General features: G+C 41.0%; 1 protein-coding gene across 1 annotated transcript in view; it reads right to left on the bottom strand.

The window, feature by feature from the left end:
* The window catches only part of syne1b (spectrin repeat containing, nuclear envelope 1b), a gene marked incomplete in the record, with an annotated part of 311,340 nt that overhangs the window by 190,616 nt on the left and 108,445 nt on the right, over positions 1 to 12,279 (bottom strand). The window contains 7 exon segments of the mRNA XM_014021303.1: positions 557 to 729; positions 841 to 1,132; positions 1,377 to 1,526; positions 1,603 to 1,808; positions 1,937 to 2,049; positions 11,007 to 11,214; positions 11,313 to 11,516. Coding sequence (XP_013876757.1) covers positions 557 to 729; positions 841 to 1,132; positions 1,377 to 1,526; positions 1,603 to 1,808; positions 1,937 to 2,049; positions 11,007 to 11,214; positions 11,313 to 11,516 — 1,346 coding nt within the window.

Raw genomic sequence — 12,279 nt, 5'->3', positions numbered from 1 at the left:
TTTTAGGTCCCTGGCGCTGATGCTGCTACCCCAACAGATGATGGCAGACAAGATGACACTCTCAACAACAGACTTGTAGAAGATCTGCAGCATCTTGCTGCAGACATTGAAGGATCTCAGCTTCCTTAAGAAGTACAGTCTGCTCTGTATTAGTAATTACTTTACTAATTTTTCCAGTTTTCTCAGGAGTCTCTCTACCGAGCTGCCATCTTTGTTCTGTTCCGGCCTGGAAGTCCTCTAAGCCTCTCTTTATAGAAAACCGTCCACATTTCATCCAGACAAAGTTAAACCACATCCTGATTCCATCACAACATGACTTCATAGTAGAAGTGCCAAGGTGCTAAACTGACCTGCCTGAAGTCCTGAACTCTTCCCAAATGAAAACATTTAATACATCCTGAAACAGAAAACCTATCAGGACTATAGAACAGCTAGAGTCCTCCATCAGACCTGATCAAACCTGAACCTGTTCTGATAGTTCTGAGATGTGTTGCTGCCATCAAGCTCCAAATGATTTTATTTTTTACATTTTACACAATGTACAGCTGTTTCCTACCTGTGGGCACTTATAGCATTCATTAGCATGTTGGCCCATGCATCCTTCAGGCTTTGAAGCTGTGAAGAAATGGTCTCCTGCCCCTCAGTTCTGTTGTGTTTCAGAACCTGTTCTCCTTTTCCAACGGCCATATTGAGCATTACTTCACCCTCACCTTTCATGAGCAGTATATCCTTCAACAAAACATAAAAAAATAAGCCATGATCCCACTGTATACCCATTTATATTCAATCAAAATATGTGCAGAACCAATAAAAGAGCAGAGTAAGGAATTATTTAGTAACCTGTACGAGATCAAGTCTTTTTTCCAGAGTCTCCTTATTGCCAACAGTGCTGTTAAATGAAGTCAGACGGTCCTGGACACCATTTAACCAGGACCAAGTGGTCTGCAGTGTCTCTTCAAAGGCTTGCTGCTCCTGTAAAGTGAGCTGGCAGCTGTGCAGCCTTTCCCTCACACGCCTCAACAAGGCCTGGTGCTGGGACTGCAGCTGAGCTGAAACTCTGGTCTCACTTTCATCCCCTCGTCCTCCCTCATTCAGAGCCTGTGCCTCCTGACAGAGACGCTCAAATGAATCTCTGCGTGTAAACAACACCAGAACAGATCAGTCACACATGTATGTCTAATACTTTTCTGACAGTTTCATTAAAATCTTTTCAGCTGCACCATATATTTTGCTAATATGACAGCCAAAGACAGGCAATCTATCAACAGTGATAATTATAACCATCTAAGAGGAGGCACTTATGATTTTAGGTGCAGTTCATTAAAAATCTGACAGAAAATAGATATGTATTATCTGAGTAAAGAGACATTTATCACCTCTCTTTGAGGACTTCTTGCAGGTATTCCTCCACCTGGTCAAGCACAACTTTTTCATGACCTCGTTGTTTGGCTTCCAGTAGATCTGTGGTCATCCTGTTCTCCATGTGTTCCAACCACCACCTAAGTTTCTTCAGACGACTCTCAAACCTGAACAACATGCATGTCTGGTTTATAAACAATGAATTTATTAGGGTCAGAGGACAAGCAAGCATTCATCTTTTACCCTTTCATAAGTGACGCGCTGTCCTCAAGGATCTGTTGGTTCTGCCTGCATTGCTCCACAAAGCTGTCCCAGTCCTGTTGGATGGAGGAGAGGTGCTGCTGGACCTGCCCAGAGCTGGTTTTAGGGAGATGAAGAAGAAGCTTCTCTCCCTCTGTACAGACTTGAGTCAATCGCATTTCACCCTCTTCTACACGATCCATGGCACCCTTACACATAAACAAAATCACCTTTAGTTTATTTTATTTAATAACGTTTTAGGAAAAGAAACGTAGAAAATCAATTTATTTTTGAGGAAACTTTGTAATGTTTGTTATATAAGCAACTGTAACTTTACCTTGAGTTTCTGTAGTTTACGTTCCACAATTTGTGTATCTCCTGATCGGTCAGAACATTCTTTCACGATCTCTCTTTGTTCTAAAAGCCAGTGGTGAAAATCCTGGACAAGATCTGAAGATGAGGGGGAGAGACTCTTTAAAACAATGCATATCACACACTGCCATTCATGGTGGAGTTGTAGCCTAAGATCAAGTTAAATGGTCTGAACTTATATGGTGCTTTGTCAAGTCCCTACGGGCTACAAAGTGCTTTACACCAGTTGTTCACTCATTCATACAGTGATGGTGGTGAGCTACATTGTAGTCACAGCTGCCCTGGGGCACACAGAGGCGAGGCTGCCATGCCACCAATGCCTTTGGACCCTGTGACTAACACCAGAAGCCAAGCCAAGGCGGGTGAAATGTCTTGTCCAAGGGCTCGACTGAGATGGAAGGAACAAGGGATCCAACTGACAACCCACCGGTTACAGGACAACTCCCCTAAATACTCTGCCACAACCACCCATGTTAAGAGATTTAACCTCGTGATGTGACAGCACTCAGACTATCGTTTGAGGATGAATCTCAGCTATTACCACTCTAACATGTTGCTCTGTATCAGTAACAGTGACTGAGTTACAGCTGTTTTTAGTGGTCTGAGGCAGGGATTACCACACTGTGAGTAGTAAATTCTGTAAAGTTGTGATCATACTGTCCTTGTTGACTGTGTTAGTGATACTTATATACTTATACAAGATTAATTTTGTGAATCAGCAGCTTCAGAACCAAAGGTCTGAGGTCATCTGGCTGTGGCAGCCATCTTGAACTGGAATGACTCAAAAAGTCCATGACGTGAAAAGGTTGAGAATTGTAAATGACCTCATGAGTGTACAAAACATATACTTTTAGGAGACCCACCTCCCCCCCAAAAAAATGTGTACAAATATTTTTGATTTTCAGAAACCCATTTTCCATGAGGCTGGGACACTAACCTAACTCACCTTTATAGATACAGTAATACAGCAGCAACCATGTGTGACTGATGTACAACAGAGTCACTAATGTGTAACATCACATTTACCTAAATACACACTGACTGTAAATCTCTTTCCTTGATTGATCAATTTGATTGATGATGCCTTTATTGTCATTGTACGGAGCACAATGAAATTACATTTAAGAACACCCTTTCAAGAAGACACACATGACAAAAACATGGGGGAATTGGTGTTCAGGTCATACAGCAACCAGCAGGGGTCATGCTACCTTTAAAAAGCTTGGAAAAACACAATAGGAGAGATGAGTTTTAAAAAGTTGCTCTGAGCCTATGTTTACATAGCCTGGCCCTTGCCTTCCTACGCAGCTCCGCTCAATTCTAGTTTCCCTTCTCTGCTCCATCTGGGACTTCTCCCATTGACAAGGATTTCGCTGGCAGATTTTTAACCGGGCCAATCAGAAAACAGAACATCAATTTTCTGCTCAATGTCTGCTTGTAGTTTATTTTACCTGGGCCAATCAGCAAAAAGAAGGAAGAGTTTTGAACGACGTCGACTTTCTGCGCAGTGCCTGCTGGTTATTTTAGCATACGGCAGTGGAGGAAGTGAATGAAGCCAGTCTGTGTTGATAAGGCTTCCAAATTAAAATAAATTTGTCTGACAAAGCAGCAGCTCTCATTTACAGTCGTCTCGTTCATCTCGGTATATTTCTCCTCTCAATAGGGTTGTTTACAGCACACGCGATTTCCGGTTAGCTTCTTAGCTTAGCCTCCTTCACACTGACAACACACACATGCTTAAGCAGAGGCCACACCTCCTGCAAGAATCACTTCTTTATGCGTCAAGTCCAGACCCTTGTACGAAGTAAAGTGAAGGACAGGGTCTGGTTTGAACCAGGCTAATGTTTACTCATAAACACAGAATCACATGCCCAAAAAAACCACTCGCTACAGAGCAAGACAGTTGAGGGTGGGGGGCTGGGGGACAAACACATGAGAAGGGGGCAGGATTCAGTGGAGCCGGTGATGTTTTAGGTTAATTCTCCGAGCTGGAATCGAACCAGATCTTATCGTCTCATGCTCAGTTCACAGTTTCCCCTTCCTCCGGTCCCACACACGGGTGATACGGGGGAGGGAAGGGAATCAAGCCCTTGCTGACATATCATCCCAGGAAGTTTAGATAAGCATGCCAATCGAGGCCAGCAGCTGGGATCCAAAAAGATAAACACAATTGTTTTGGGACAAGCGGCCTTGAATTTTTGTTGCTGCTTTCAGTCTCATTGCATCTCTGAAAATGGCGAAAAAAAAGTTCTAAATTTCGTGTCCTCCTCGCCCCTCACCGTCTGAAGCTTCACCCAGATGTGATCCTACATGCCAGAAGCACGCTCCTGGGCTGCAATTCTCATCAGAATCACATCCAGTTTACGACTTATCTCCCCCAGCATCTGAGTCTGTGCGCTCTCATAACGTGTTTTTATTTTATGCTCCTGTACAGCACTTTGGTTTTTATTGTGCTTTATAAATAAACGATGATGATGATGATGATGATGATGATGATGATAAACGATGATGATGATGATGATGATGATGATGATGATGATGATGATGATGATGATGATGATGATGACAGATTCCATCCACTACGCCCGACAGCTTTTCACAGGCCCGGACCGCTGTCAGGATCGCTTTCATTTTCCGATAGATCAGAAATCGGCCTCCGCTAATTAGCAGAAATCTAGTTATCATAAATCCAAATATGTACAAATTGTCCACATCTTCAATGGGAAGCGGCGCCAGAAAGATCAGATTCCAAGCCCCCCAGGAACCACTGACCCGACCAGCAACCATTCCATTGGGACATCTAGGTTCCCCTCGTTCCAATCTTAATGTGGAAAAAATATTGTCATTCACCTTCAGAGACCAGTTGACCTTACTATAAACACTGAGGAACACCTCAGTGTGTCAGATTACAGCAAATAATAAAGACTTTATCAGAAATGCCAAACTAAACTTGAAGAGAATATTAATAAGAATGGTTTCTACTCTCATAAACAGTACTAAACATTGCACACATTATTGTAACAAAGTATATTTGCAGCTTTCACAACTTTTTTTCCCTTTTGTTTTTCTTTTACTTTTTAATTAGATTTGGGTCTGGAGACATTTATTATTTAACCTAATTTCCTAAAACGTTTCCTATCGTTTGATCCACACAAGACTGAAATTTTAACAATCAAATGATAAGAAAAATAATTTATTTTTTTTATAATGTATACAATGTAGGAGTTGCGCCATATTGGAATACTAGCAATAGAAAACCTTTGACCATATTAGGTCATAGGTCGCCTTCTACAGAAGGATGACAAAGTAAGTAAGTAAAGTATAATGTAACAGTTTGAATTGTGAAAATACATAAATTCTATCAATTCCATTTTGTTTTGTTGTTTTTTAGTAACAAATTGACTGAAGTCTATATTGTGGAAGTATAAAGTTTTTTATAGATCTGATAAAGAAGCACAACTTTCTGAGACACAACAATGTATTAATATAAAATTATTGTCATTTCACATTTGCACGCATTGCACGCTGCTTAAAACTTATAGCTAAAGAAGTAGGTTATTGATATTTATGATAAACTGTCTGCACACGTTAACCTGACTCAGAGACACTGGGGTTGCTCTCCAGCTCCGTGTGCTGATCTGTCAGAAAAATAAATCATGGAGCTTCAGTTTATGTGTTGACAATAATATTGCAACCACTGGTCCTGGGACTATACAACAACAAACAAATTTATTACTGAGGAAATATTGATGAATGTGTATGAAAAAAAACCTCTCAGAGCTGCGGCTCATGTGGCTACTGCTCACTGGACTACACAAAAACAAACCGGTTTATATTGATGATGAGTGGCACAGCAACTTTGCAGTTACTTAAAATATTGTTAAGCATTCCTTCAATACGTTTAGTGATTGAAAGGAGGGAGTCAATCATCACACATCAATGTGACACACTTCTCCACGTGCCCTGGTTCTGCAGGACATATTTCTGAAAGCCTGGACTGATCTGCTGGGCCATTATATGGAACTGTCTTTTTGATGAGCCAAATATTTGCTCTGCAGGACAGTAGCATCATGTCGGTCATACAGAGCATCAAACAAAGGTCAACATTTCTTTAATTTTGAAAAGCATACAACAGTCCTTGACAACCCCCTCCCCAACAAACGGTTTGTATGCTCGTGAAAATGCTGAAGACTTGGACCGCATCCTAAAAGATTTATAATTACTGACTTTTGAGATTATCCTGAAGTAAAATATTTAGCTAATATGGCAGACAAGTGAACACAACACAAAGATGAGGGGAAATATTGTTTCTTAGGTCGTATTCACACCTGATAGTCTGGTAGACTCGGTTCGATTGGGGACCACAATTGCAAGATCTGTTTTCATTTTCAACTGGTGCAGTTCATATTCACACTGCACTTTGACAAACGAACTAAACCCTGTGAACAACCTTGTTACCCCACCCCCCCTCACCTGTGGGGGCGCTGCAACAAGACCTACTGAAGGAATCAACATAAAAAACTCAGAGGAAGACACTGAGCGCAACTTCCTTCTTCACAAAATGTAAACCAACAGACTGATGTCAGATTTTAGTGGTTCTAGGAATTATGTTTTGGTTTTGGAAAATGTGTCAAACACTCTTCCACAATGAGTTCAGCCTGAGTGGAGATGAGGCAGAACCGTGAAGAATATTGTTTCCCCACACAAGGCGGCTGAGATGGCTCTGTGTGAGGCAACGTTCACCGAGTGGGCGTGCATCCAGCTTCACAGCAGTGATGTACACCTTATATAGACGTACAGGAAGGTTTTTACAAGATATGAGTATTTTTATTACTGTTGTTACTCAGAATGATCTGAGTTATAGTCTGCTTTCAGCTCTTGGAACAGTCTCTGGTCCAGTTGGTGTTCACACATGCAATCGAACCGCACCAGAGTTCACTTCAACTGATCCCCACTAGAAAAATTGTGTGATGGAGGTCCATGGAAGGCAAATAAGTTTAATTTAAATCAAATAAACAAAAGAGGATGCAGTTAAAATAAATAAAAGGTGTTCAAGCTACTTTTTGAGCATCCAAAACACATCCAACACTTTAGCTGGCTGCTTGTGCTCTTTAGGTCAGACGACCAGACAGTCGGGAAGCTCCTCTGTTGTTTTCCTCTGCCGGTCTCTGCTTAATGGCGGATGAAATAAAGAAAGTGGCTTTGCTTTATTTACTGAGAGCAAGAGCACGTAGAGCTCACCAGATAATTAATTCATAGTTAATTTANATAAACGATGATGATGATGATGATGATGATGATGATGATGATGATGATGATGATGATGATGATGATGACAGATTCCATCCACTACGCCCGACAGCTTTTCACAGGCCCGGACCGCTGTCAGGATCGCTTTCATTTTCCGATAGATCAGAAATCGGCCTCCGCTAATTAGCAGAAATCTAGTTATCATAAATCCAAATATGTACAAATTGTCCACATCTTCAATGGGAAGCGGCGCCAGAAAGATCAGATTCCAAGCCCCCCAGGAACCACTGACCCGACCAGCAACCATTCCATTGGGACATCTAGGTTCCCCTCGTTCCAATCTTAATGTGGAAAAAATATTGTCATTCACCTTCAGAGACCAGTTGACCTTACTATAAACACTGAGGAACACCTCAGTGTGTCAGATTACAGCAAATAATAAAGACTTTATCAGAAATGCCAAACTAAACTTGAAGAGAATATTAATAAGAATGGTTTCTACTCTCATAAACAGTACTAAACATTGCACACATTATTGTAACAAAGTATATTTGCAGCTTTCACAACTTTTTTTCCCTTTTGTTTTTCTTTTACTTTTTAATTAGATTTGGGTCTGGAGACATTTATTATTTAACCTAATTTCCTAAAACGTTTCCTATCGTTTGATCCACACAAGACTGAAATTTTAACAATCAAATGATAAGAAAAATAATTTATTTTTTTTATAATGTATACAATGTAGGAGTTGCGCCATATTGGAATACTAGCAATAGAAAACCTTTGACCATATTAGGTCATAGGTCGCCTTCTACAGAAGGATGACAAAGTAAGTAAGTAAAGTATAATGTAACAGTTTGAATTGTGAAAATACATAAATTCTATCAATTCCATTTTGTTTTGTTGTTTTTTAGTAACAAATTGACTGAAGTCTATATTGTGGAAGTATAAAGTTTTTTATAGATCTGATAAAGAAGCACAACTTTCTGAGACACAACAATGTATTAATATAAAATTATTGTCATTTCACATTTGCACGCATTGCACGCTGCTTAAAACTTATAGCTAAAGAAGTAGGTTATTGATATTTATGATAAACTGTCTGCACACGTTAACCTGACTCAGAGACACTGGGGTTGCTCTCCAGCTCCGTGTGCTGATCTGTCAGAAAAATAAATCATGGAGCTTCAGTTTATGTGTTGACAATAATATTGCAACCACTGGTCCTGGGACTATACAACAACAAACAAATTTATTACTGAGGAAATATTGATGAATGTGTATGAAAAAAAACCTCTCAGAGCTGCGGCTCATGTGGCTACTGCTCACTGGACTACACAAAAACAAACCGGTTTATATTGATGATGAGTGGCACAGCAACTTTGCAGTTACTTAAAATATTGTTAAGCATTCCTTCAATACGTTTAGTGATTGAAAGGAGGGAGTCAATCATCACACATCAATGTGACACACTTCTCCACGTGCCCTGGTTCTGCAGGACATATTTCTGAAAGCCTGGACTGATCTGCTGGGCCATTATATGGAACTGTCTTTTTGATGAGCCAAATATTTGCTCTGCAGGACAGTAGCATCATGTCGGTCATACAGAGCATCAAACAAAGGTCAACATTTCTTTAATTTTGAAAAGCATACAACAGTCCTTGACAACCCCCTCCCCAACAAACGGTTTGTATGCTCGTGAAAATGCTGAAGACTTGGACCGCATCCTAAAAGATTTATAATTACTGACTTTTGAGATTATCCTGAAGTAAAATATTTAGCTAATATGGCAGACAAGTGAACACAACACAAAGATGAGGGGAAATATTGTTTCTTAGGTCGTATTCACACCTGATAGTCTGGTAGACTCGGTTCGATTGGGGACCACAATTGCAAGATCTGTTTTCATTTTCAACTGGTGCAGTTCATATTCACACTGCACTTTGACAAACGAACTAAACCCTGTGAACAACCTTGTTACCCCACCCCCCCTCACCTGTGGGGGCGCTGCAACAAGACCTACTGAAGGAATCAACATAAAAAACTCAGAGGAAGACACTGAGCGCAACTTCCTTCTTCACAAAATGTAAACCAACAGACTGATGTCAGATTTTAGTGGTTCTAGGAATTATGTTTTGGTTTTGGAAAATGTGTCAAACACTCTTCCACAATGAGTTCAGCCTGAGTGGAGATGAGGCAGAACCGTGAAGAATATTGTTTCCCCACACAAGGCGGCTGAGATGGCTCTGTGTGAGGCAACGTTCACCGAGTGGGCGTGCATCCAGCTTCACAGCAGTGATGTACACCTTATATAGACGTACAGGAAGGTTTTTACAAGATATGAGTATTTTTATTACTGTTGTTACTCAGAATGATCTGAGTTATAGTCTGCTTTCAGCTCTTGGAACAGTCTCTGGTCCAGTTGGTGTTCACACATGCAATCGAACCGCACCAGAGTTCACTTCAACTGATCCCCACTAGAAAAATTGTGTGATGGAGGTCCATGGAAGGCAAATAAGTTTAATTTAAATCAAATAAACAAAAGAGGATGCAGTTAAAATAAATAAAAGGTGTTCAAGCTACTTTTTGAGCATCCAAAACACATCCAACACTTTAGCTGGCTGCTTGTGCTCTTTAGGTCAGACGACCAGACAGTCGGGAAGCTCCTCTGTTGTTTTCCTCTGCCGGTCTCTGCTTAATGGCGGATGAAATAAAGAAAGTGGCGGTACTTTATTTACTTTGAGCAAGCGAACGTCGTGTTCACAAGATAATTAATCCACCAGATAATTCAGAGGTGGTCTGTTCGGCGAGTTTTACTCCAGGAGCTGCGAGGCTTTCAAGCTACGTTCAGACTGAGCTCTGCTGCCTCTGTTTACCAGTGGGCGGGTGCTGCTGATGTCATTACGCTTTTGCGTGATGCTGCATTCAGGACAAGTGTGGAAAACTCACCACACTTACGCCAAACCAGTCGCAATGATGCGTTTAGGTACCGAAACGTGGAACCGTTTGATGTTATGTGAATAGATACTCGGTAGTACCGACAGAATTCGGTCTTTACATCAAAAAGTATCGAATTCGGTACCCATCTCTAACAGTAAGAAATTTACTTATATGGTGTAAATACCTCGCTGGACAACTGTATAAGGTGGACATCATGAATGTGGAGCTGGACGCGCTCCTACTTGATTAACACGGAGCTTCCTCAGCCGCCTTGTGTGCAAAACAATAATCTCCGTGGTTCCGCCTCATCTTCCTCTCATGCTGAGCTCATTGTTGAAGACTGTTTAGCACATTTGCCAAAAACAAAAAATAAACCCTATAACCACTAAAATGTAACGTTACTATTGTTTGTTTACATTTTGTGAAGAAGGAAGTTGTGCTCCATGTCTTCTTCTGAGGTTTTCATGTTGATTCCTTCAGTGGTTTTTTTGTGCAGCGCCCCCACAGGTGAGGGCGGGAACAGGTTTACTGGGTTTAGTTCGGCTGAGAAAGTGCAGTGTGAATTCAAACCACACCAACAGAAAATGGAAACAAAGCTTGCAGTTTTGGTCCCCAATCGAACTGAGTCTACCGGACTATCAGGTGTGAATACGAACATTCACACCTTCCCAAACAAACCGGACTTTCCAGGCAAACGAACTAGAGTTTGATTAAAGCAGACTAAACAGGGCTGGTGTAAATGCACCCTTATTTGTCTTCAGCAAAAGTGCAAATCATTTTGAGGTATAAAAAAAGTTATATTAATTATATCTGTAGACTGAAGAATGAACCTGACTGCTCCTTCTTACCACTGAAGTGCCGCTGAAGACAGTTCTGCATGGAGCTGAGGGTCCTGGCAGAAAGCTGGTTGACAGACTCATACGTCTTGATGAGGTCAGTGAGAGAAGATCCCAAAGCAGACAGCTCCTCAGAGGGATACTTCCTGCACAGGTTGTTCAGGCTCTCCCTGGTGGAATCGATGCTACCCTGCTGGTTCTGCAGCTCTTTCTGAAGGTCCTACAACAATCACCAACATGTCTTGTACAGTTCAGAGATTGTTCTGCAGTACCTAAACATTTCACAAGCCTTCATTGTGGTTTGTTTTTAGGTTGCACCTTTACTCTGCAGATGTCTTCAGGATCTGATCCTGTGGGAGAAGACACCAACGAGTCCTCCATACTTCTGAGCCACGCAGACATTTGGAAAATGTAGTCTTCCAGATGTTTGCGTTGGGAGCAGAAGTCAGTGAGGTTTCCTCTGACGTGTTCATGTAGCTTCTGAACAGTGTGGATCTTCTTCTGCAGGTCGTTTTTCAACACCTGGTCCAAGGAAAACACTGTTCTTAAAACAATGGTGACCTTGTTTTTCTCAGGTTAACATAGCTAAATGTTTCTGTGGATAAGTGAAGGATATTGAATAACTAAAACATTTCCTGCAGAATTGTTGACAACAGTAGATGAAAGTAGCAGAACAGTATGTAAAAGTAGCACAAGAAAATATTTTTAAAGGAATAGAAGACATCTTTATCTAAAAAAATGAGTAGTTCCTCTGGATGAGTTCTTCGTTAAAAACATTTTGTCTCTTCTCCAAAAGACTCCTTCAATCTGAGGGAGTTACAGGTAAACTCAGCTCTATAAGAAGTACTATCAACCATCCTGATAGAGTTACCACTGGTCTATAGTTGAGTGTATACTGAGTCATGACCTGATGATGTAGCTCTTCTGTGTTGGCCCATTCTTTTGAACAGTGGCTGCTTTGTTTCCCCCATTTATTACTGGTTAAAGTCCTCCTGGCACTTAAAGGGCACCTATTTTGTAAAATTCACTTTTTCATGTTTTAAAACTTACTTATTTGACAATTATTGCATGTATTTTTAGGTATCTGGAAACAACAGGTCATTCAGCAACCAGCAGGGGTCATGCTACCTTTAAAAAGCTTGGAAAAACTCAATGGGAGAGATGAGTTTTAAAAAAGCTGCTCTGATCCTATGTTTACTCATAAACACAGAATCATATGCACAAAAAATAAATAAACCACTCGCTACAGAGCAGGACAGCTGGGGATGGGGGCAGAGGTGGTGGG

Source organism: Austrofundulus limnaeus, unplaced genomic scaffold (genome assembly GCF_001266775.1).
Source record: "Austrofundulus limnaeus strain Quisiro unplaced genomic scaffold, Austrofundulus_limnaeus-1.0 Scaffold287, whole genome shotgun sequence".
NCBI lineage: Eukaryota > Metazoa > Chordata > Actinopteri > Cyprinodontiformes > Rivulidae > Austrofundulus > Austrofundulus limnaeus.
The sequence above is the reverse complement of the archived record's forward strand: the minus strand, read 5'-3'. Positions and strand labels throughout refer to the sequence as shown.